This window comes from Lytechinus variegatus, chromosome 1 (genome assembly GCF_018143015.1).
Source record: "Lytechinus variegatus isolate NC3 chromosome 1, Lvar_3.0, whole genome shotgun sequence".
In the NCBI taxonomy this organism is placed as follows: Eukaryota; Metazoa; Echinodermata; class Echinoidea; order Temnopleuroida; family Toxopneustidae; genus Lytechinus; species Lytechinus variegatus.
Window position 1 is genome coordinate 43,268,003 of NC_054740.1, and position 27,478 is coordinate 43,295,480.

General features: G+C 35.8%; 1 protein-coding gene across 1 annotated transcript; it reads left to right on the forward strand.

Annotated features, from left to right (window-relative positions):
• The first annotated feature begins 2,036 nt into the window (after window positions 1–2,036).
• On the forward strand, window positions 2,037–11,119 carry LOC121414742 (lysocardiolipin acyltransferase 1-like). Its single transcript, XM_041607810.1, has 2 exons — window positions 2,037–2,163; window positions 7,879–11,119. Coding segments are annotated over exons 1-2 (1,131 nt in total). The 5' UTR covers window positions 2,037–2,161; the 3' UTR covers window positions 9,008–11,119.
• The last annotated feature ends 16,359 nt before the right edge of the window (window positions 11,120–27,478 follow it).

The window sequence follows — 27,478 nt, forward strand, 5'->3', positions numbered from 1 at the left end:
TATCCACCCATGGGTTCATATCGTCTCGCGAGTGAAGGATTATCAGTCATACGCACGCGACACACCACTACACTTCGAAAATACAGTGGGCTTTTGCCCACATAAAATATTATGTTTAAATAAACATTCCACATCCTGCTATGACACTTACCGAATTATTTAGATCCTTCCGTGACTTCTCCTTGAAGTTTCTTTCTAAAAATATGTATATTTTCTTGATCTTTAGTGAAGATTTTACGGAGATAGAAATCAGTCAGCGTTGATATCAATTTTCTCCTGAAGAGGGCGCGCGATTTATATTCATATCAAAGACACGACAAGGGAAAGAATAGGCACCTACACTATTTTACACGCATATCGACGCAAGGCATTACGCAAAGTCCGTGAAGTGTCCAATCTTTTCATTGTATAGACTTTGGTACACCGTATACGTATTATTGACGTTCGTCAAAGCTTGTACTGCTGGTTTCTTTCCAGGCACGTATATTATTTTCATTTTTTTTTTATCAGTCATCTTTTTAAATTAATGCAAATGAGTGTTATCATCACCAATGATAATCATTAATTATGTTTTTTGAAGGCATTTCATTAATTGGTGCCCATAATTAGTAAATTAATCATGAGGATTGCGCATTCAAAGAATTTAGATACAGTTATAAAATTACCGAGGAGCTGAATCAAGGTTGTGAAATTATTAGCGCCACCAACGGGCTTCCTTGTATTTCCGTGGAAGAGACAAGCGAAGTCACTTTCGAGGCCGAGGTAAGCAAAATGTGCTTTTTTTTATCGGATTATTATTTTATTATTCTTTTATATTCAACAAACTCTTGCTACTTACCGGCAAGAGCCCCGGTGCGTAGCGAGAAGGAGCTTCGGCAAATATTACTTCAGCAATGAAGCGATGTTTGGCGACTACTTCGAAATCCAGGGTCAAACACGGTCTATTGTACGAGGTTAGTACATACCGGTACTAACCTCGTACAATGTGTGAGTGGGTTATATCATATTTACCTTGTCCTTGTTCATTGGAATGCACGAATGAGTGGTAGGGGGCATACGATATTTGGGACACGAATCTTCACACGCGGGACTGAGTTAACCACCCGTCCACAGAGAGATTCAGAGAATTGAAGAAAAGACAAGAGCTTGCTAAGTCAACAGAATTCTAATTCTATGCAACAAATCAAATAAAACAAAATGTCTTAATTCAATTGAGCTTTTTAATTGTCTAAAATCCCAAGCAACCAACAACATCAGAATAATCAATAAACCTAAATTTACATACCGGTACAGTCACAGAGTTCATTGAATGAGTGTCACAGAGGATACTTGCGCATTGAAACTGAAAGCCTTTTGAAGTTATAAACCCGTAAAATACCTATACGATCGAGTGCAGTGAGAGTATGCCCCATATAATTTGAGTGGAAATTTCAAAAAATAAATGAAAATATATATCTATTATATGAGTAATAATAAATTAAAATACAAAATTAAGATTATTATAAATACAAACATTAAAAAAAAACTTTTAAAAGTAACTTTTTGTTAATCTTTATTTTCATCTTAGCGTTTAAATAAAACAAAAACATAATCGCTAGAGGGTATTCATTTGTCTCGCAATCTACCATACAGTAGTAGATTGCGAGACAAATGAATACCCTCTAGCGATTATTTCAATCCGCAATTATGAACCTATTTAGTATTAAAAAAAAAACATGTTCCCCATGTTCAGCAAGAAGAGCAGGGGCCGATTGCACGAAAGGGTCTTTTTCGTGTCGCCCATCTTTTATGATGCGCCATGTGAAACGCATTTTAAATAAATCATCTGCAAACATATTTCATTCGTCGGTTAAATTAAACAACATATTTGTTTATAAAATGATGTGATATATCATGAAATTTTTTAAAATTTGATTTAAAAGCAAACTAACGAATCTTATTCTTTATCATAAATTTCAGAAACAACCCGCCTATAGCGTATCATAAAAGATGGGCGACACGAAAGACGGTCCTTGGAAAGACCGTTTCGTGCAATCGGTCCCAGCATAGCAGATGCAGAGAGAGTGCAAAGAGACTAGACAGCTACGTACGTATACAGTGGCCAAGACTGTGTGTGTGACTGAGTCTGACTGAATCTGGGGACGAATGAACAACCGTTTTAATGTGAGTATATTTGGTCTAATTAAGGTCCATATTAGGAGCTTAGTTAAGTTATTCCATTAGACTACCGGTATATATTTCAGAATCTGGTACCGTAATACTACGTACTTAAACGAGTAAGTAAACTGATTTTTTCTCACTCGATCCGATGTTCTTCGAACTCTGCCTCGCTCTTAACCCGGGCCAGGGAACTCCCGCCCGCGCCCGCTACGCGACCGGTCGGGAGCCCAAGCCAAGGGCCCGTTTCTCAACACAGTCATGACATAAGTCTAACTTATTGACTAAATCGGAGATAGTGAGCTACTTGTCCGCTAACCGTTTCACGAAGCTCTCGGCATAATTGTACTTGATGCCCCCAGGGGACATCAACGTTTTTACCTCGTGGTACTCCTTGATTTCTCGATGATTCTTCGATTCCGAAATGTAAACATTTCTTTTTCTCGCTTAAAAAAAATAATAGAAAGTAGTTCCGGTTTGCACTAGCGCAAATGCGCAAACAGGTGCATCTAGATGAGCGCGCATCCTTGCCTCCTCATCTATCCTCTTATATTACTTGCACTTGATGCCCCCAAAATTGATGAAAGCGGTGATCCGGCAAGTAATCCTAGTCGTGATGTTGACAGAATTAACCTTGATAGCTAGAGAATAAACTCTCTATTATTACTTGTACTTGATGCCCCCAAATTTTCCAGTTATTTAGCAAGTTTATTCAGAAGTTCACATTCCACTAACCCCATTTTCCCCTCTTTTTCTATTTTCTAGCCGCACAAGCCTTCATTACATCGTCGAATCATATTAACCTTGTTGGCTAAATTAACCTTGATAGCTAGAAAATAAACTCTCTTATATTACTTGTACTTGATGCCCCCAAAAATTTCAGCAAAATTAACCTTGCAGCCAAAATTAACCTTGTTGGCAAAATTAACCTTGATAGCTAATGTAACCTTGAGAGCTATAGCTCGTCTCTCTTATATTACTTGTACTTGATGCCCCCAAATTTTCCAGTTATTCAGCACGTTTATTCAGAAGTTCACATTCCACTAACCCCATTTTCCCCTCTTTTTCTATTTTCTAGCCGCGCAAGCCATCATAACATCGTCGAAACGAATTAACCTTGTTGGCTAAATTAACCTTGATAGCTAGAGAATAAACTCTCTTATATTACTTGTACTTGATGCCCCCATAAATTTCAACAAAATTAACCTTGCAGCCAAAATAAACCTTGTTGGCAAAATTAACCTTGATAGCTAATGTAACCTTGAGAGCTATAGCTCGTCTCTCTTATATTACTTGTACTTGATGCCCCCAAAACAACAAAATTAACCTTGTAACCAAAATTAACCTTGTTGGCAAAATTAACCTTGATAGCTAATGTAACCTTGAGAGCTATAGCTCGTCTCTCTTATATTACTTGTACTTGATGCCCCCCAAAACAACAAAATTAACCTTGTAACCAAAATTAACCTTGTTGGCAAAATTAACCTTGATAGCTAATGTAACCTTGAGAGCTATAGCTCGTCTCTCTTATATTACTTGCACTTGATGCCCCCAAATTTTCCAGTTATTCAGCACGTTTATTCAGAAGTTTACATTCCACTAACCCCATTTTCCCCTCTTTTTCTATTTTCTAGCCGCGCAAGCCTTCATAACAACGTCGAAACGAATTAACCTTGTTGGCTAAATTAACCTTGATAGCTAGAAAATAAACTCTCTTATATTACTTGTACTTGATGCCCCCAAAAATTTCAGCAAAATTAACCTTGCAGCCAAAATTAACCTTGTTGGCAAAATTAACCTTGATAGCTAATGTAACCTTGAGAGCTATAGCTCGTCTCTCTTATATTACTTGCACTTGATGCCCCCAATTACTTTATTTGTTGCGCGATCAACCGAATCACGCGCGGATGGATATCAACTCGCCGATGGTAAACAAGGTCGGGTCGAGGATCCACGCGAATCAAGGTAAAACGTTGATGTCCCCTGGGGGCATCAAGTACAATTATGCCAAGCTCTCTTTACCAAGAATAAGATCGGGTACAACAACCTCACTAAATATTTATGACACCTCTGAACCTGTCATAACAATTTCTGACATTTTACTGTAATCCCCATTCACCGACGGTAAAGTGTCCGTGTGGTGTGGGCTCCCATTTGTTATAACACCAGCACTTTTGTCAATCCAGATTCCAAAGTTTTGGGCTATATAACACATCGGGGTTACACTCTAAGTAGTAAGGATATATAAACTACAAATTAAAAATATAGAACTATTTAACATACGAGTAGTTTAAACGATATAGATGAAAATGCATGAAAATTATACTTTATCGATGTTTACTTGGGAAAAGCACAGCGAAATCGATCAAATGGCAGCCAAACTATGAAATAATTACAAACGAATGGAGAGGGCGTCAACAATTTACGAATGTGATAATACTGATATCGATATTGCATACTTGCCAACTGTCCCGTTTTTAAAAATTTTTAGAGCAGAAAAATCGGAATGTTCCGATTTTTGAGCCTAGACAAAAACAAAAAAATCAATAAAGAAAACGAGAGAAAAAAGTGTTTGCGCGTGTTCAATATATACGAAATGTACAGTATTGTCTATGACTTCCAGGTTTGAGCTATCGATGTAATGTTACAGTCCCACCAACGAAACTGACCGATGGTACATGTAGTATGTACGGTCATGTGTATGGTATGTCAAGTTTTGATCGCTCTCCCAAGTCGATTTTCCGCTGTGTGACCGGGGGCCCGTGGCATAAAACTTTTTACCTGAGAAAACTCAGGTTGTTTTTACCGGAGTTTTTGCCCTGTGCTAAAGTCAATGGCAGAAATCAGACTAACCTTAGTTTTCAGTTTTTACCAGAGTTTTCTCAGGTAAAAAGTTTTATGCAACAGGCTTCTGGTGTACACATGCGACTGACTAGACTGCGAAAACGTGGTTTGTTTCCATGCGATGCGGAGTGCCCATGTACTTGTGCACAACACATGTATGCACAGCACCGATCTCTATATGTGGGACATGTATTAACGCTTGCTGAGCTGTGCACGGGGTATGTGACGATCGTGGGTTTAACAGGATTATTTCGCAAAACTAGAGAGGATTTGATCAAAAATGAGTGGAAAACGGTTGCAGAAATTTAAAGGGGAGTACAAACAACGATTTCATTTCATAAAGCCAAGCACGAAAGGCGTTGAATTTGCATGTGTTGCCGGCAGGACATAAAACTCTCAAGTGGAGGAGCTAATGTAATGATATAAGAAGGCACGCCGAGAAGAAAAAACACATCGACAATGAAAAGGCGGATCTCGATGCGACTCGCATGTCCAAAATATCTTCTTTTATGCCCAAAGAGGATACCTCTGTCATTGGAGCCGAGGTAAGATTTACTGATTTTTTGGTGGAACATAACATTGGTCATTGCAATTGATGTTTCTAACCATGCTGGTGATTTGTTCAGACAAATGTTTCCCGACTCAAAAATTGCTAAGGGTTACAGTGCTGCTCGGGCAAAAACAAGTAACGTCCTTTGTACCCTAGCGGACAGCGATGCGAAAGCTTTGGTCAGTAAAGTCAAGCATCAGCCTTACAGTATCGCTACAGATGGCAGTACCGATCAAGGAGCCGTGAAACTGTACCCAATACTCCTGAAAACTTATGACGATAATATTGGTCAGGTAGCATGTGAACTTTTGTCACTGCAACAGTGCTCTGACAGATCAACAGGGGAGAATATTTTCAAGATCATGGATACTGAACTACAGAACGGGGGCATGTGTGTAGAGTGTCTATTATATTATGTGATTCTGGTATCATTTTAAGCATCTAATGGCCCTCCATAGTGCTATTTTTCTTTCAGCTTCAAGGGGGCAACGCCCCCTTGAGACCCCAATTGGGGCGCTGCCCCTGAACCAAGTCGGGAGCCTAAGCGGCCCCCTGGACCCCTGGCCAAATTTGTCCCTCTTTAGATTTCAAAAATGTTGGCAAGTATGATATTGCATTCCACCAGCACACCTACATGTACAAGGCAATACCGGTATACGAATACAATAATACGATACAATACACTACACGAAGACAAACGATACTAGTTATAATCGCAATATATCGAGACATTAACGATAATGACCTCATTCAAGATGGCAACTTGCAAGAAAAACCGTCAGATCAGGAGAAAATGTCTTAGATGACAGATTTCTCAATCATCCAGTCGTTTTTTTTTCAATAACTCCGGTCCAAGGTATGCAATTACTTAAGTTATTTATATTTCCCTGCCAATGGAAACCATAAAACTAAATTTCGCTAAAAAAAAAGTTTTAAATCGCGATCTATAAAACGCTAGTTCACTATACGTTGTCTGTAGCCACGGGCCCCTAAGCTCTTCAGTCTATGTATGGTGAGTGGAGCCAACGTAGTTCAGCGGAACAACCAAAATACAGAGACTGAAGCTTTTGGTCTAGACTATGACATGCAAAAGTGCCGAGAAATTTTAAAATTATAGTCTTACGTAATCGAGGTAGAAATTAAATCCCAAAACAAGTGGGATAATGCATTCAATGATCATTGTAATACAAAGTAACTATGAAAACTGTTGGTACAACGCCACAAAACCATTCATTTTGAAATAGTAAAATAATTTAATCAATAAAAATTCCTCCACGTCAGGCCATCCATAACTGGACTTGTATTTGTCGTTTTCAGACCCTATTGACATTTGGATAAATTCTAATCTCTAATTTATGCATAGAATTTGTCAAATCCAGGCCTCGAAATAATCGACGACCATCGACGGCCATCTGATTCATGAAACTTGGATACAAGAGTAATCAAGTACATGTATCACTGAACATCCTGTAAGATTTTCAGGTCACATGATCAAGGTCAAAGGTCATGTAAGGTCCATGAACTTTGGCCATGTTGGGGGTATTTGTTGAATTACCATCATATCTCTGAATGTGTTTTGGCCTAGTTCATGAAATGTGGACATAAGAGTAACCAAGTATCACTGAACATCTTGTGCGAGTTATAGTAGTTTTCAAAGTCAGCACTGCTGCTATATTGAATCGCGTGATGCAGGTGAGACCGCCAGAGGCATTCCACTTGTTTACACTTGCTGTCGGTAATTTGTAAAGTTGTTTTGAACATGTATTGTAAAGCCCAGTTTTGTTTTGTTTTTAATTTGTGAGAGCTATTTTTTCCAATACCTACCTAATATCTTTTTTTGTGATAGAAATGTTGATGTCATTATATTTTCATTATCTATTTTTGAATTTTCAGTAAAATGTGACTAATGCAACTGTTTCCCAGGCATCCACATCACATGTAGCCTTAATGTAAAAAAATCAAAGAAAAGAAAAGCACCTACATGTACTTGAACTCAGTGCTTTACTTTTCTGAGGTCAGTGCCCAAACTTACTGATAAAAATGTGTACAAAGATTACGGAAATGCTACGTGTATTGTTCTTCTGCTTCATAAAAAAAGGTTTTAACAATTGTTCGGTCATATCAGAGATTAAAGGTTGTTTCTCATTTGATAATATTTTTATTGCTTATTGTAGTGTGGATTTTATATGAAGATGACATTACAATTTAAGGTTTTATGATCAGATGTGTAACCTGGTTTAATGTTGATCATCTTAGACCTGCATTTGAGAGTGTAAACTTGGTTCTCATTAGGCCTAGTTCTCATTCTGTACTTTTCTTTCTTTCAGGATGGGTCATTCAAAAGTGAAGGGGTTTTTGTCGCTATTTTTGGCATTCTACTCTGCCTTTGTGGTCTCGGTCTTCATGATGGGTCCATTTTTGCCGTTGATGATTCTTGCTCCGCAGATCTACCGCCGAATCACAGATCGCTTCATCGGGTTCTGGATGATGCTACCGGTGTCATTACTGGAGACTTTCTATGGCTGTCGGTTCAAGAGCATTGGTGACAAAATGGTGCCGAACGAACGTAGCCTCCTCATCTTGAATCACCGCACCCGGATAGATTGGCTTTTCTTTATCGCCTGCATGATGAGACAAACCAACTCTTCAGACCTCAAGATTATCTTGAAGTCCCAGCTCAAGAATGCACCATGTCTTGGTTGGTCCATGCAGGTTGCCTGCTTCATCTTCCTATCCCGCCAATGGGTCAAAGACCGTGTCTGGATGACTACCGTCCTCAAGTACTTTGCGGAGCTGCGGTACAACTTCCAGCTCCTCCTTTTCCCTGAAGGCATCAACTTTTGTCGGACAGGTCAAGAGATCAGTAATGCCTATGCCCAGAAGAACAACCTACCCATGTATAAGTATGTTCTTCATCCCCACACTACAGGTTTTTCCTTCACTTTGGACTACCTGAAACAGATAAAGAAGGTTGATACTGTCTATGACGTGACGGTGGCATACTGTGACGTTATCCCGGAGAAGGGTGAGATTGACTTTTTCAGAGGCAACGTTCCCAAGGAGATGCAGTTCCTGATCCACAAGTATCCTGTCAGTGAGCTTCCCAACAACAAGGAAGACCTGGACAACTGGTGCGTGGAGAAGTGGAAGGAGAAGGAGAACCGTCTTGAGAAGTTCTACACTGGATCCAAGACGTTTGAGGGCCAGGAAGGTGGTGAACTGCTGGACCTCTCTGCCATGTGTCTCCCGAAGGTCTACTTCGTCATCACTGTCTGGGTGACTGCATTCTTTGGTACCCTCTATGCCATGATCTTCTCCTCCTTTGTTTTTTGGAGTGTCATAGTCCTTATGGCAACCTATGTAATAATGGGTAAGTACTTTGGTGGTGCTGATAATCTTGCAATAGCTAGCTTTAACTTCACTCAGGATATCACTCATAAGGCCAGGACCACTTAGTTCTTTATAAAGCTCTAATTGCCAAATGACCAAGCACATTCTTGTGCAAATCTTCAATTGCCTATAAAGTCAGGTCCAATTTTATGTATTGAATCTTCTGTCAGATTGTTCTTTTGAATTATGTCAAATTACTTTGAATTGATATGTGTGTATAATTAAGAAATAAATGATAATTTTCATGATAAACTAGAGATATAAATATTGATTTCCATCCCTTGTTGTAAACAATGGCTGTACTGCACACATGTAGTGCTACATGTACATGCATGCAAATCCTGTGAGGATGTGACACCGTGCTCAATCAAAGGGTTCTGATTATCTGGGGCCGTCTGACAAAAAGTTGCGATTGGTTCAATCAGTCACAACTATGGAAAGCCACCAAACTCGACATATATCATGCAAATGCATGTTTGTTCCAAAAAAATTCTAGATATGATATATATTCATAAAACATAGATTTCCTGACAATCTGGTGTGTTTTTCTTTGTTTACAAAGGACATTTTGCAAATTTCATGTAGAAAAATTATGACACTGATGGATTTTCATAGAGATACGGTTGATTGGATCAGTCAACTCTTTGTAAGACGGGTCACTGATCTGGATGACCCGCTGCCTCCTGGAACGGGTTGCTCTCTGTTTATCAAAGCTTTATGAGAATTGAAAGAATTCAGTAGACACCAAGTCAACAATGTATGATCTACTTGTAGATGGGATTGATAATGAATGGGAAGTGAGAAAAAAGGATGCAGTATCAGCACATTTTTTTATGAATTCACAGGAAAGAATTTGGGATATCGAACGGTCTTAGGTCTTTAAATCATGTTTTCAACTACAAGGAAATTAACACTTGTTGGCTAGATATGTCAAGGTATTTTCTTTTCTCTCTCTCTCTTTTCAATTTCCTTGATATTACCAAAGCTTTGTATTGGCTAATGTCAACATTGACTACTCTGTCAAACTTTCATGATACACTGAAAGGGTGTTGTTTACTGATGAATTGTGATCTAGCAAAGAATCTTGCAACTCAAGGAAATCAACACAAGGCCTTGTCTTTGAAACCCTTTTTCAATTTCCTTGTATACCAAAACTGGTTATGTATGATCTAGGCCCCACAAGTCACAAAACTTAGCAATCAATTGAACAAGACCCCACACTAACTTTTTTACTTGGTGGCCCGATCGGTCCACCAAAATCATCAATTTCGTAATTTTGGTGGCCCGCATTGCAAATTTGGTGGCCTTAAAACAGTAGAAAACATTACAATTTATAAAAAATTTTGGAAGTATGACCAGAGCTCCGTAACACAAAGATTAGCGATCAATCGCTAAATGAACTGACCAATCAAGATCAAGTTTACAAGCAAATTTGGCGCAAAATACTGACCAGGAACCAATCAAAAGTGTTCTTTCATATTTACAATTCATCGCAAACCTTTGTGTTACGGAGCCCAGGCCACCAAGTGTGGGTTTTCAAAAAAATTTGGTTGCCCGACCCACAATTTAGGTTGCCTTGGGCCACTGCTAATGTCGAGCCCTGAATTGAGGGTTGAGTTCTGCTTTTGATTACATTGATCACTGTTTGCGATCACCACAATCAATTGGGAAGCCTTGTGTGAATAGGGCTCCTAGTGTCAACAATCATCCTACATGTAGATCATTCCTACAACATGCATGCTCTTTCATTTTACCATTCCAATGCATGCATGTACATGTAGTGATTTTATAGAATTAAAAATGCAGTGTTGTGCAAAATTAGGTAATTCATGGAAGTGGATTTTTTTATGTTTTCATTTTGTTTTTGAAGGGGGGGGGGTACATGTAGTTATCTACATGTATGTATTTTAATGAATATGTACATGTATGCACTAATCTCAACTTCTTTTCAAAGATAAACGTATAAAGGATATGACTGTATTTCCTGTAAAACATTTCTAAAACAACCCAATATTTTATAGAGTAGGCCTAAACACATATCATTTTTACACCAGAGACATCTACATTATATTCCATGAATACTTCTCATCTTATTGCACACTATTTTCCAACTTGGTTGCTCATTCGTCCTGCATTCATGTGTGTCACTTTATAAACAGGGTATTAAACCTAATACATGTACAAGTATGCTGTAAATGTGATTTTAATCACCCTCTATTAAATTCCATATCAACCCATGAGAAAGTAAGCGAGACTTGTTTGCTTTGATTTGATGTTATGTGTGCATGAGATCAGGGTTTGAAAATATATTTACGATAAGCAGATGTATTAAAGAACAAAAATGCCTTAAAATTAGAGTTTGTATTATACAGTGTAACAGAGTTTGATGTTGTGTTGTTCCACTGTGCAGTGAAATGAGTGAATTGTTTTTGGGGACACCCTTTGCAAGCAGCTTCTTACATAGACAAATTTAGGTTTAAACTTTAATACAAAGAATAATTTGGAGTTGTAATGATGCTTGATGTATGCTATTTGATGTTGTTTGGTTGAATGGCGATACCCTTTACACAGTGTGCATATAAACACGTCCTTTTTCAATACATGCACCAGCCAAAGAACCAATATGTGTCATGTATATAAATGTAAATGTATGATACCAAGCTAAATATGGATTATGATTGCACTTGAATTTTACATATTTGTATGTAAATGTTTTTCCTATCATAGAATGTATGTGTACATGTAGGTATTTGTGCTTCTGTTTTATACATGATGAACAAACTCGGGTCGTGTGGTCCAGTGGTTAGAGCATTGGACTCATAATCGCAAGGTTGTGAGTTCGAATCCCAACTCTGCCATTATCTCCACTTTGATAAAAAGGCCCGAGAGTGATATCTGTCGTCTATAACGTCAGCCACTATGACTGATTAACATAGACGTTAAATGTTTCATTGGTAATTGGTTATATACCAGCTTGGCGTTTACCAGCAAAATGCTGTCCTGCCGAGTTCCTACGGGAGTTACCACAAACAGAAACAGAAACAGATGAACAAATGAACACTGTCATTTAATAATTAACAAATTCTAATATTTCAAAGCTCCACAGACCAGGCACACAATTTTTGTCTTGCCTGCATAGCAGAGCGAGACTATAGGCGCCGCTTTTCCGACAGCAGCGGCGGTGGTGGCGTCAACATTGAAATCTTAACCAAGGTTAAGTGCCTGAGTTTCGGGTCACATGACCAAGGTCAAAGGTCATTTAGGGTCAATGAACTTAGACCGTGTTGGGGGAATCAATATCGAAATCTTAACCAAGGTTATGTTTTTGAAATGTTGTCATAACTTTTAAAGTACATGTATATGGACCTAGTTCATAAAACATGGACATAAGGGTAATAGTGTATCACTGAAGATTATGCTTGAGTTTCATGTCACATGATTAAGGTCAAAGGTCACTTACCGTCAACAAACTTTGGCCATGTTAGGGTTATTTGAGGAATTGTCATCATAACTTTAAAAGTTTATGGATCTAGTTCATGAAACTTGGACATAAGAGCAACCATGTATCCCTGAATATCATGTGCAAGTTTCAGGTCACAAGACCAAGATCAAAGGTCACTTAGGGTCAATGAACTTTGGCCATGTTGGGGTTATTTGAGGAATTGTCATCTTACAGTAACTTTAAAAGTCTATGGATCTAGTTCATGAAACTTGGACATAAGAGCAGCAGTGTATCCCTGAATACCCTTCATGCATTTCAGGAACATGGCTAAGATCAAAGGCCATTTAAAGGTCAATGATCTCTGGCCATGTTGGGAGTATGTGTTGAATTAGCATCATAACTAAGGAACTTTATGGATCTAGCTCATGAAATATCGACATAAGGATAATCAAGTATGAATATTTGTTTTGCACATGTCTTAGTTCACATGATCATGGTCAGCGGTCATTTTGGGTCAATTGGCATAATGTTTTATCATATATTTGTTTTCTTATTATGTGAATAATATTCATTAGCTATTTTCAAAGAAAGCACTGCTGCTATATTGCATTGCGTAATGTAGGCAAGACTGCCAGAGGTGTTCCACTTGTTTAAGGTCTTTGAATCATTCTTTGTTTTTTAATCAGTTGTCAAGACAAAAAAATGTGAAGTTCATGTGAACACTGTGTACATCTAGAAAATGTATGTAGTCAAGTTAAGAAACTACATGGTGGGAAGAATTGGCATTCATGATGTACATTTATGTAGTGTATTATTTCAAATTTTAAGTTTAAATGAAAGAGAGAATAGAGACATATGAAGGCAACAGTTTGATAGTAAACATCAGAAAATAAGTTGATTGACCAATGGCCAATACTATGACAATTTTCTGCTTGGAATTTTGTACATTATATATACTGTACTTTTGCAATAACATTTATCAGTAATTGTGTTCATTTTCAAGCCTGGTATTCAATGGAGCCAAGGTTTGGGCAAGGACACAGAATTTACAAAGTCTAACATTCCCATTTTATGCGACAAAAGTGCACAATACTTGTGCGCGTTTGGAATTGCTTGTCATTGGTGAGAAGTTATTAAACAAAATTAGAATTACTTGCTAACTAACATTGACCCCTGCGAACAATTGGCAAAGTTTCCGAACATTTACTTGTAAGTACACTTTCACATACTTTTGTTGGATAAATACAAATGTTGGACTTTGCCATTTCTTGGCATTCGTTTACTTGCAAAACCTGAGCACAAAATGTTTTTGAGCCCTATGAAAACCAGGCTTTATAATAGTGTGTTGCTGAAAGTTTACTGGTTCATGAGTCAAATATGAAATATATGCATTCATCCTTTTATAAATTCGTTAGAGAAACATCTGAAATATATATTTTTTTTTGCCTAATAAGCCTGTTAATGGATGTAAACTGTGCATGAACATCACAAAGTTTTCATTCAATAATCAATCGTATTTGACAGTAGCTCAAACTATAGTCAAATGTGCCAAAAGCAGACAAGACAAACAGATTCCCAAACTTAACCCCTCACTTGTCTTTTCAATGCGTTTTATTCTTAGAATTTAAATGCTTTGCTGGGAAAGCTTACGAACCATCTTCATTTGAAAATATTAAGTGCTTATCCTAATGAAAAAACGGCAAAGGTCATTTGAGAAAAGTTTATCATGAGCTAACCATGAACTGGCATGTTAATATAATGTACGGTAAAGCTAACAATGAGCTATATACGTAGATAATGGGAGGGGTAGTTTGTCTTGTGCAATTTTCTTTTGGTTTGAGTGGTGCAATTGTTTGTCCGTTTAATGAGGATGACTGCTAAAATGTGTGTACAAGTTTGGATTTGTTTTGTATTGTTTACATTATTTTTTGTGTGATGATTTGATGGCTGAACTGCATCATAAAATTGATTTAATTGATTTGATCTGTAGATCTACACGTGTGCTGATATTCCTTACTTTATTTGAAAATCTCTCAATTTCTTGTTTTGTTTGAAGCTTAATATGCAATATAATATTCAATATACTTTATATTTTAGAGGATTTATGGTATGAAAATTACTCAGAAAACATGTATACTGCCAAATTTGTGTTGTAGATTTTATGTAATGATTGCTTTAATTTAATTTCAGCTGAAATGTGTGTTGAGCTCTTTAAAATGTTGAGAATCCCAAGTCTAACATGTACTCTATGTTTCTAACTTTATCAAGCAATATCTTGCTCGAGACTCATTATTGTGGTTGTGCACATGTTGAGGTTCTCAATGTGGCAGGATTTAATATGCAGGAATAGCCTGTTCAAGACGACAGCCTTTGCCAACTTGGTTGCATGCATTTTCAAGAACATAATACAGTAACTATAGACCTTATGCTTTGACACCATCACGCCACCATCAACCAGCAAAAATTTTACTGTACAAATAAATATTTGAAAATATTGATGAAAGTTTGAGGAAAATCCATCAAAGATTTTAAAAGTTATTAGATTTAGCATAAGTGTTTTTATTTGTGACATCGCATGCGAGCAGCCTCATATGTATCTTGATTTTTTTTTTTAATCTTGAATGAAATGTCATTTTCTCAAAAAATTGACAATTTGTTTTATGGTATCTTTAGTTATCACGAGACAAATTATTTCACACCCACTCCTGAAAGAAGAAAATGTTCAGTCATCATGAACCATTAAAAAAGTGAAAATTTATTCATTTTTATATTATATATATATGGGGCAGCTGCTTGTATACATGTAAGACAACTCAAATCAATAACTCAACATTCTAATAACTTTCTTTATCTTTGAATGGATTTTATCCTATCCTTCATCCATATTTGTTTTATTATTTTTACAATAAACTTTTCATCACGGTAGACTTCCCCTTTTAAGAGGCTGAAGCCACTGCCTTGCATGCATTGGTGATCTGCAGCTGGCACGTCTCTGACAACTCCATTTACATGTATTCCTATATCCTCTGAGGGAGGGCGCTTTGATATTATGATGACATATGCATAAGGTCTATCAGAATATTTGTATTATGGTTAAAAAAAAATCAACTAACATGTAGTTCACTTTCTTGAATAGCTGTATATGTAGAAAAAGAAATCACAAGCGATTAATCATATTTTATGTATTATACTAGTATAAAATCAGCAGGCCCTTGGATCAATACATGTACATACTGTACATGCCCAATATGCAAAATGCACCCTTATAAATGCATGGTATCAAGCCCGCTGTTGTTAAGATATTATATATTCCTGTGGAATAGCAAGTACTTGTATGTGCCTGGATCTTTGTATTGTTAAAAGGTATGATGAACAAATTAAGATTAGACATGGTGCATAATAAATTATAATATTATTCCATAACACAATGGTGTATTAGGAAAAGACACCAAATTTAGTTTATGGATTGCCACATAAACAGATTAGTAGTGTGTGTAAGATGGTGCTGTGTTGAACATCAGCTGCTTGTTCTTTTTTTTTTAAAGATTTTTTGTTATTTCTCAACTCATTCCATACAAAATTATCACATGCACAGATACAATTTAAGTTTAAAAAAGCTTTATATTTCAAAACAAATGCAAATAAATAGTTCATTTTTTTCTACAAAATATTCCACTTTTTTCGATGGACGTTCATCAAATTATGTTTTAAAGCAATAATTCTCTCAGTTGTTTTCTATTATGTCCAAACCAAGTATAAAATGAGCAAGAGTGGGTTTGTTATTGTATTTACGTGAATAAATTTAATTAAATATTTTGCAAACAACACAAATATATTGGTAAGGCGAAAGTTATTGAGGGTTTCAACTCCAAAACAAATTCCAATGTCACTAAATTGTGTACTTCTAATATGCTTGGCTTTCAACCATTAATGGAGTTTGTTCCAAAATAAAATTACATATCTAAGAAATAGATGAGCAGTTGTTTGAATGCGATTTTCACAGAAATTTCAAAAAGGAAAATCTTTTACTCCAATTTTGATTTTAAAAATCTTGTGTTGAAATTCTTCTATAAGTAAATTTGAATTGGAAGTTTCAAAGTTTATTATCAATTGAGGACTTATATAAAAGAGGAAAGTGAGAGTTCCAGATATGAGAATCTGACAGATTATGACTCGGATCATCTTGCCATTTGCTTTCTTGTTCTTTAAAAAGTTTTTTATTTAAAGGTGTTGTAGAAATGTCAAGAATATTGTAATTAGTAGTACTTGGTAATAGAGGTACATGTATTTGAAGTATTATTATTGTATTATTTTACTTGATTACTATTATCATTTATTATTGTTGTTAGTATTTTGTTGAAATAATTTGTTCTTTAAAGTGTATCTTTGTACAAAATACCATCAGAAAACAAGATACAAGATATAACTGCTACATGCATGTATCAACATTTAAAGGGCACACTGATAAAGATTATATTATGAGTGAATTACAGAAGACTTATTCTTGCATACAATTAGTAGTCTGCATTGAAAAGGTCTATACATGTAGGCCTACTTTAAAATTAAATGTTCAATGATGGCATTATATTTGAATATCATTGAACATTCCAATCATTCAACATTGCAATGATCCAGTGACCGTCCATTTGTTCTTTGTGAATACTAGAATTTTACATTGAGAATATTTAGTGCGCTTCTCTCTCTAGTTATTTTTTTCTTTAAAGGATTTCTTTAATATGATTGTATGATTTGCATCAATTGTACATACATGCTCATCTTGGATAAAGATTCAATCTTGGAAATTCCATGCCACAGAAACAAATGTTTCATACCAAAAGATAAATTAAGCAGTTTTTATTTTTATTAATTCAATTTTTATGTGTTTATATGTTTATTACTGTTTTACTATTTGTCTTTTTTTGGGGGGAGGGGTAGGTTAATCTTGATCATATGCATTTTCTTGCAAAAGTGCAGAATACATCATATGAAACATGCTTTCATTTAATATTTCCCATCTAGTTTTGGGACATACACTTTTTGTAATGTGCATGTGGTAATAAACTAGAATGCATTTTTTTTGGGGGGGGATTTACCAAATTTCAAGAGAGGGATAAATTTCTTCATATAATGAGGTAGGTGTTATCCACCAAATTATGGGGCCAATATAGGATGTTTTGTCTCTCCCTGTACTAATACCTGCTTTATTGTTTATGTACAGTTTTTGTTTGAGCAATGTTTTGAAATGTTATGTGCTTTCCAAAAAAAATAGTTTGAAATTTCTTTTGCGAATACATGGAGTCACAATTGACGTAAATTTATTTACTGTACTTACATCTTTTCTAGCTATTTCTATATGTCACAATTTTATAAGTATGTTTGTTTACAAAGCAGTTTTGAAATACATATAGTGTGGATTACATGTACAATCACAAAGTGCTTCCGTACCAAAAATAGCCTTTATTGGAGAATTTGGAGTACGATATTGACACATTGATCATTTGCACTTGTATATATGAAGTTTAGACTCTCAAGTTCAGCTGGAAAGAACACAATGTCCCACTCTATATCCTGGTGTGTTTGCACTGTGGAACACCAAGAATACCATCACCATACTGGTGAAATTTAAGCATTTTAACAGTGCAAATCACAATTTAGTAGTTAACTTATGTGAACACACTGTGGATGTGTCCACGTTGCAAACTTACATGTATTTTCACACTGAACATTTTAACAGCGTGAAACACATTTATAATCCACTATGTCAACACTCACACTATAGTAGGTATCCACAATGTGAACACATTACTGTGGTTGTGTCATGAATTTGAGATTTTCTTAACTCTGTTCATTTTGAACATTTTAAAAGTGTGAATCAAACTGTTCTATCCAGCAATTTTATTACATCATTGTAAGCTATTTGAATCTTATTATCATTAACATTTTTTCGATGAGATTGTGGTATAATTAACAGCATATCAGTAATGCAATGTGTAGAAAATGTGCATCAGAAAATTAGGGCAGGGTAAACACTGTCCAAGCTCTTGGTTTTCGTTATCAGCACTCCCTGAATTCACTGTAGGCCTACTTATTTCCTTTTTTTTTCGTTTCTTTTTTTTTGTATCAGCATGAACTGAACTAATTTGTGGTTATGAGAATTCAGAGATGTTTCAAATAGAATGCATTGACATGTATGGAGTGAGAAATTACTCTCTTTGTGAACGAGAGTAAATCAGTCAGTATTGAAAATGAGTGTTAAGTAGTATGTTTACACATACAGTGGCGGCCGAACATGGGGAGGGAGGTTTGGGGGCTTTAGCACCCCCGGTTTTTGCAGCAACCATGTTAAGTACATATGAAATCTGCCATCAAATTGTAAATCTGCATGTTCAGCCCCCACTTTCAAACTCAATCTGCAGAATAATACAAAATTTACATACAATAGAGGGTCAAGCCCATTTTATCTAATATCAGTTCAATATCACCTTAACATGATAAGTATATTGTGTATGTGGTGTGCATTTCACTTTGACTTTGTAACATATATGTAACATAAAACACATTGTTTGATATTTCAAATCTGTGTCTTCACCCCCATTGAAATGTGCATTGAGACATGGGTTGGATTTTTTTCCTTCTTTGTTCATAATTATAGAAGGCAACTTCAACTAATTGGATAATACTTTTACTCTAGAATCAACTCTGCAATTAATGTTTGCCAATTGTCATAAACCAATGAAAGAAAAAATGTGACTGTGCTTTCATTATCATTCCATAGTTATATAATCCGTTTCCAGCTGCTTATTTCCAGTATTTTAAATGGTGTTTAAGACCAGGTTCTGATTTTATCATGTGGTCAAATGAAAAAGTAATAATGTAAATAGCTATATAATTTTGTTGCTAGTATTTTGTATCTTTTGCAGTTGAATAAATTCACTTTATTACTCCAGATTGTCTCGGATATCTTAGAATTTACATTGGACAAAATAAAGAAAATTCACCAGAATTTGATTCCTTGTATTTGTCATTTTGTTAAAGTTTGCATTCATTTGATTATTTATGATTTTATGTTGTTTTGATGTGTGTATGGCATTGGTTAAAAAGGGTTACTCCGGGCAGAAAATATTTGTATCTAAATAAATACATGTAGAGTAAAATTCACGGAGGAAAGTGCTGAAAATGTCATCAAAATCTAATAACAAATGACAAAGTCATTGAATTTCAAAGTTTCGCATTATTTTGTGAAAACAGTTATATGCATGCTGTCATGAATATTCATTAGGTTGGCTGATGATGTCACACTCCCATTTTTCCTTTTCTTATGTTATTACATGGAATCTTAATTGTTTCATTTTTATACATGTATGAATGATATGTCTCCCTTATTGAAATAGGTTGCAGTAATGAATATCCAGTGCACTAAGTCAGTTTCTCAATCCATTTTTTGTTTGTTCTTGTTAGAAAAAAATGGAATAAACCTAATTTCATTTAATAAAATACAAAAACAATCCAGCAAGAAACAAGCAAAATCATTTTCATTTCTTTTACTTTGAATTTATCCCTCTATCTTTCCCAGCTGCATGGACATAAACTGAGAAGCAAGTACACTTCTGTTCGAAATTTGAAATGTGAGGTAGACGAAAAACTCGCCCTTGTGGATGACAAATTCATAAATCAGTAAATCATGGCAATATCTGCTTTCATTTTCAGACACCCCTGTTGTTGTGAGCTGAGTGACAACCTATTTTGAGATCCCCATGCTAGATTCAATCCCATTCAACCACAGACCAAAGCGAAGATGGGGACGGTTGCATGAAAGAGTTGCGATCAACAAACGCAGCTTGATTTATAACCAAACAAAACCGTGTCTATTGGAACTGTGTTTGCTTGATATGAGGTGTTTTTAAATTTACCTTATTCTGCAACGAGTCACGGGTGCAATCGATCCACCCTTGGGGTATCAGAGAAGATGAAGGGGCATGATGACGTCCCCGATTTTCTTAATTTTAATGGGATGTTCACCCTGGGAAAATTTTATTTGAAAATAGCAGAAAAAAAATGCCGAAGGTTTGAGAAAAATCCATCAAAGAATAAAAAAAAGATAATGAGAATTTTAATTATTAATTGTGACATCATATTCGAGCAGCTTTTTACATGTCGTATGGTAGAAAATTGAAATTATCTTCAGTATATCAATAGACAAATCATTTTAAACTCGTTCCTAAAAAGAAATAAAAAGAGTTATCACAAACCGTTATAAATTGAAATTGATGCATTTTATTTTACATAACATGTGGCAGCTGCATGCTCGTTTATGACGTCATAACTCCAAAGCTTAAAATATCTAACAATTTTCTTTATCTTGAATGAATTTTGCACAAACCTTCACCAATGTTTTTTTTATCATTTTTTCCGCTATTTTTACAAAATTTTTTTTCAAGGGTGAACTTCCCCATGAACCTTCATTACAATCTACCCACCTACTCGTTGAATCTAAGGCTGTATATCAAATGATCTGATTTTAATGAATATAGCAAAATGAAAATCACCACAGTTGCGAGACTTTAATTTCACAAAATAATGGTCATAATAATGCACATTATGACGTCGTATAGAGTTGATGGCATCACATCACTCTGCTGGTTTCATACTTTAACATCTAATTTTTGTGAACAATGCAAAAAAGCTCTTGATTAAATCCCAACAAGATAGGATGATGTCAATTAGACATAATTATGGAACAACTAAATTATTTTTACATACTTTGAGGAAAAAAATACAATTTCCCATATTTCATAACTAAATAGTGAGATTGTGACATCGTCTGCTTCTATACTGCTTGTGTTCTGCGTCTTTGTTGTGAAATTGATCGATAATTTATCACAGATATTTCGAGACTGTCTGATTTAGATTTTAAAACTTCAGTACTTGGAATTATCCCAATTTGATTTTTCTCATATTTTCATACAGATTAATTAGTTTGTGGTGGACCTGGTTATGGAAAATCATTGCAAACTATGTTTTTCGTGATAAAACAATATTATTTATTTTGGCAGTTATGTTAAGGGCAGTGGGACAAAAACTGAGAAAATAAAGGGGAGGGGGTACTTTACGGTTACACTTCGTAATTCCGAATGTTCGTAATTCCGAAACACGTAAATGGTTACACTTCGTAATTCCGAAGCTTCGTAATTCCGAAGGTTCTTTATTCCGAAGGTTCGTAATTCCGAAACACGTAAATTGCCTATACCTCGATGTTCGTTAATCCGAAAACGAAAAAGGGTTCGTTAATCCGAACATTTGTGGCGTAATTCCGACGGTTCGTTATTCCGAAGGTTCGATAATCCGAAAACGTAATAAGGTTCGTTGTTCCGAAGGTTCGTTAATCCGAAAACGAAATAAGGTTCGTTGTTCCGAAGGTTCGTTAATCCGAAAACGAAATAAGGTTCGTTAATCCGAAAACAAAATAAGGTTCGTTAATCCGAAGGTTCGTTAATCCGAAAACGAAATAAGGTTCGTTAATCCGAAAACAAAATAAGGTTCGTTAATCCGAAAAATGAAAACCGGGAAAGCAGAGGCAGAGGCAAGGAGGAGGGGGCGGGGGACACTGTTGCCGTTCAATTGTTATGAGGATGGGAAGGCAAGGGCGGCCGAACGCATTTTCGTTTGGGGGGTAAAGCCAAAAAAATGAAACTCATACGTCAAAATTGACATTTTCACCTTAAGATTATCATCTGCTTGAAGTCATTGTGTGTTTGATAGTGATTAAGTAGAGAAAAACCTTTTTTTGAAGTGATTTCTTATTAAGGCAAAACTTATATTTAGGCTTTATTTTTCGGGAGAGAGTATAATGAGCGAGCGGCTTGGTAAAACAAATTCAAAGGTGAAGTCGTAAAACTTTATTTGGGTCAATTATTCTTAAAATGGCATTATTGTGAGGTGTTGCGAGCGTTAATCACAAGCTAAATCTTTAGGGTATTTCAATAAAAAATGAAAATAAGTTTTTAAAAATCCGAGCAGATTTCTGCTGTCATTAAACAGATGTGCATCTAACTAAAAAATTAACACGAGCGCAAAACGCGAGCTTAAACATACTGACCAGAAAAGGAACCTGTTAAAGAAAACATTTAGTGAAAATTTGCAATATTCCAGCCTGAAAACTTAACTTGTATACTTTAAAAAGAGTATTTTATTTCGAAAAACACGAAAAACGGCATATTTATTTTTGAAAAAGGAACTTTCCCATTTTGGAAAATATTAATTTCCCTGTTTTTTTTAATTTCATTTGGGGGGAAGTGCCCCCTGCCTCCCTCCCGGCGGATCCAACTATCGTCAAATAGGGGGGGGGGCAATTTTTTTTCCAGCCATATTTTCCTCGATCGGCAGCTTAAAGTTGATTTTTGTTTGTTTCTTTGAAAGGGTAGTCCTCACAGTCAATAATTAGCTTTATACTTATAAAATAAAGTAAATATGTAATAACATGATAAACCCTTTTTAAATAATGCGAGCGCGAGCTATATATTTTTTTTAATATGATGGGCAATATGTTTGTGATCTTCAAAACGAGATGCCTATGTAACTAAATTTAGATAATAACTGCGAGCAAGAAGCGCAAACAGACATTTTGAATATATAAGCTCTGACCTGATCTAAAGGGGACATTTTAAGAAATTTTTGCAGTTAGCCATGAAGACGATGCGTGTTTCAACCAGTGGCGGCGGAACATATTTTCCTGGGGGGGGGGGGAGAGCAAAGCCCAAAAAAGGGGCCAATAGGGGCAATTTGGGGCAAACGTATATTTTCACCATGAGATTATCATCTGTGTAAAGAGGTTGTGTGTTTTGTAGTAATTGCATTGAACAAAATATTTTAAGTGATAACTGATTGATAAATTATTTATCTATGTGTCATTTTTGTGAGCGTAGCGAGCAAGTGGTTTGGGGGAAAGAAATCAAATCTGAAGATGTATAATTCGCCTTTTTGGTCAATTATTAAAAGGGCATCCTTGTGAGATGTTGCGAGCGAATCACGTGCTCAAACTTTTGGAAATTTCATGTAGGCCTAGAATGATAATAATGATAATTATGATATAGATATTATTTACCCTGGGAAGCCACTTCAGTTCTGAAAACTGTTCTCCCAGCTATTATTATTTTTTTACAAGAATGCTTAGAATGTCCAGTTTTCAGGTTGGAAAATCGGAAAATTTTGGCTCACGTTTCTCGCTTGTATCAAATATTGTTTATTGAGGAACTCATTCTATTCCTGGTTACAAAAAAGTATAAAAATGTCCAGTTTTTAGGTGGAATATCACAAATTTTAAGCTTGCGGTTCGCGCTCTCATTATTTAGTTCGTGAGATATATACTCTATTCATGAGTCACTAAATGCAGTCCTTAAAAGATTACTTAGAAGCCTGTTGCATAAAACATTTTACCTGAGAAACTCTGGTAAAAACTGAAAACTAAGGTTAGTCTGATTTCCGCCATTATGCCTTTAGCACAGAGCAAAAACTCCGGTAAAAACAACCTGAGTTTTCTCAGGTAAAAAGTTTTATGCAACGGGCCCCAGGTCAGTATATAAACAAATTACAGCTCGCCCTCGAGTTAATTTTTTTAGAAAGATACACATTTTTCTCACGATTACAAAAAATGCTCAGAATGTTTAAGTTCACGTCTTGTTACATGAAATGTCTACTAGTTTGAGCTTGCGATTCGCGCTTTCAACATCTCACAAGGATCATTATTAGTATTATTTTTATTACCAGCAGAAGCTGTTATTAAAAATGACACCCCCTCCAATACAAATTCTATTATCTATGGTTACTCGCACGCGACCAACACACTTGATCCCTGCATCTTTAAACCATTTGCTTAGGCAGCAATTGCTCAGATAAAATCGAAATTAGCCTATGCTTGATCAGGGCGCCTATTCTTAATGAAATACATGCTTTTGGCCACAACACACGCATGTATCATCGATCGTTATTACTATCATTGCAGAATATCGTGTAATCTTGTAATGACAACACCGTTTTTGTTACCAAACTGAATAATTTTCATTTTCGGAAATACGAACCTTATTTAATTTTCGGATTAACGAACCTAATTTCGTTTTCGGATTAACGAACCTTCGGAATTACGAACCTTATTTCGTTTTCGGATTAACGAACCTTCGGAATTACGAACCTTATTTTGTTTTCGGATTAACGAACCTTATTTCGTTTTCGGATTGACGAACCTTCGGAATTACGAACCTCATTTTGTTTTCGGATTAACGAACCTTCGGAATTACGAACCTTATTTCGTTTTCGGATTGACGAACCTTCGGAATTACGAACCTTCGGAAATACGAACCTTCGGAATAACCGAACCTTCGGAATTACGAAGCTTCGGAATTACGAATGTATGCGCACGTAAATTGCCTATATTTCGATGTTCGTTTATCCGAAAACGTAAAAGGGTTCGTTAATCCGAACATTTGTGGCGTTATTAAGAAGGTTCGATAATCCGAAAACGAAATAAGGTTCGATGTTCCGAAGGTTCGTTAATCCGAAAACGAAATAAGGTTTGTTGGTCCGAAGGTTCGTTAATCCGAAAACGAAATAAGGTTCGTTGTTCCGAAGGTTCGTTCGTCCGAAAACGAAATAAGGTGCGTTAATCATTTAGTTTTCGGACTAACGAACCTTCGGAATTACGAACCTTAATTCGTTTTCGGATTAACGAACCTTCGGAATTACGAACCTTCGGAAATACGAACCTTCGGAATAACGAACCTTCGGAATAACCGAACCTTCGGAATGACGAAGCTTCGGAATTACGAATGAACAACCTTGAGGGGGACATACTTACGTGTGTGGCAAAATTTCTTGTAAATCTGAGCGAGCGAAGCGACATGGCAAAAGATATTACCCTTTTTAAGATGAATATCTATTTTTTCATGTGTTGTATTTTCACATAGCATTCAGATAATAACGACATATATTGCCATTTTCCCTTTCCTTTTCATTCTTTTTTCCCTTGGTCTTGGATCAGTACGCCAGTAGTTCATGCTCATTAATGTTTTGTGATTTACATTTGTTAACGTTAGTCAACATGTTTACTCTGTCTGTATAAACACTTACTATACTTAAATTCAATTCCCACATCTTGTCGCAAAATTTTATTCATTATGGACAGATGTTAGGTGTATTTTTGACTAGATTGTTTGGTTGCAACAAAAGCAGATCAATTAAATCTTTGCAGCTTTAATACCCATATCCCCTCGAGATAAATGGGTGAACACCCGTGCTTTGATAGATACAAGTATTGATTATTCCTTTTATCCACTATAATCATAGAGGAAGCCTATACTTGTAGCAAGGGAGGGTCCTGGATTTTTTAAAAGAAGGGGGCATAATGAAAATGAAATGTTTTGTCCATGCTCCTTCTCTATTCCAACCTTCATTCTTTCTTTCTTTTTCTTTCTTTCTTTCTTTTTTTTCTTTCTTTCTTTCTTTCTTTCTTTCTTTCTTTCTTCCTTCCTTCCTTCCTTCCTTCCTTTCTTTCTTTTCTTATTGCTATACAAGACAACGAATTTAAACGAATTTTCGTAAATAATATAAAGATAACTTTTTACCACAACAATAATGTTTAACCCTCATGATATTGCACTTAAAAATGTCTTGTCTAATATTCTAACTTGAGAGATCGGGTGGACTTTTCACGATAAACATTTGCCCTGTACCGTCAAACCTATATACTACACTATTCTTCTTCGCCATGGAAACCTTCATAAGTTACATATTCCAACTTAGCTCTCTATGCTTTTTTTAAAGTCGTTTTTAAGTTCAATAAGAGAGGGGTTGTTCTTGATAATTATGAGTACTCAAGCTTGTCTATTCTATCTCCTATGATCTATTTGTTTCATTTATTTTTCCCTTTTCTCCCTCCCCATCTATCTCTTTTCTTCCATTTCATTTGGCTAGTGAGTCAATGCCGTCTGATGCACTCAAAGGTCAACATGAAATTTTCTTTCGTAGTTATAAGTTTTGAAAATCTACATAAATATCTGCTGTTCGGAGACTCCAGACTCCTTTATTTTCAATTCAAAGAAATTTTGTTCCCATTTTTAAGGATTTAAATTTGTGCATCACTGTATCAAGTACTTTTTACGGCAAGCATATTACGCAATGTGAAGAGAACACAAAGATTATTAACAAGGTTAAACGGAAGGAAAGGGGGAAACGGATAGAAAGAACAATTAATCATTCCGAAATGTAAATGAATGTGTAAAAAAGGGAAATAAATGAGATAAGGCAAAATTGAACAAGAATTTATGACAGGAAATGAAAAGAAAAGAGGCCAAAAGAAAGGGGTATGAGGGTAGAATGGAATGAACAAAAATGATATGTGAAAAGTTGAATTGAAAAATGAAGAAAAAAGAAATAAGAACTTTGCCGGGCTGCCGAGGGTTAAGAACGGGAAGAAAGAATGGGATAGCGTATAATAGGCTTGCTAAATTTCATACAATATTATAATGGAAGCAATCAGGACCAAAGATTATTGAACTTCGAGAGGTTCAAGAGGTACCCCCAAGAATTGTCTATGTATCTATTTCATAATTATAATTTTCATTTCAAAAGGCCCCAAATTTTCTCCCTTGCTTCGCCCGTTAGCGAAGAAATTCCCTGCATTTTTTTTATATTGTGCCCCCTCAAAATGTTTCGTTTTCCACTACGTTGAAGTACTGTATTGTGTAAAACCTATAGTGATTTGATTATAGCGGCCATTTTTAAGGTTTAAAATGGCTGGACGGGTTTGGGGATATGGCCGCCAAAATTTATACGATCACGAAAAAAAAATAAGTAGAAAATAAAAAAAGGGGGAGGAAATATTTTCTAAATGTCAAAATCTGTCGTAATGAAACGGTGACTTTTTTCTTTTTCGCTTCGCTCTCTCGGATCTTTTATAAAAAAAATGTCACACGCGCCACGCTGTGCCCCCTTATTTTTTTTCTTTTGAGGGGGGTCCCGCGTAGAGCTTTGCGCCAACGCTCGCGTACTATCATGAAAAATCCTATTCATATATCATGACATGACTGGGAAATTTTTGGCTCTTG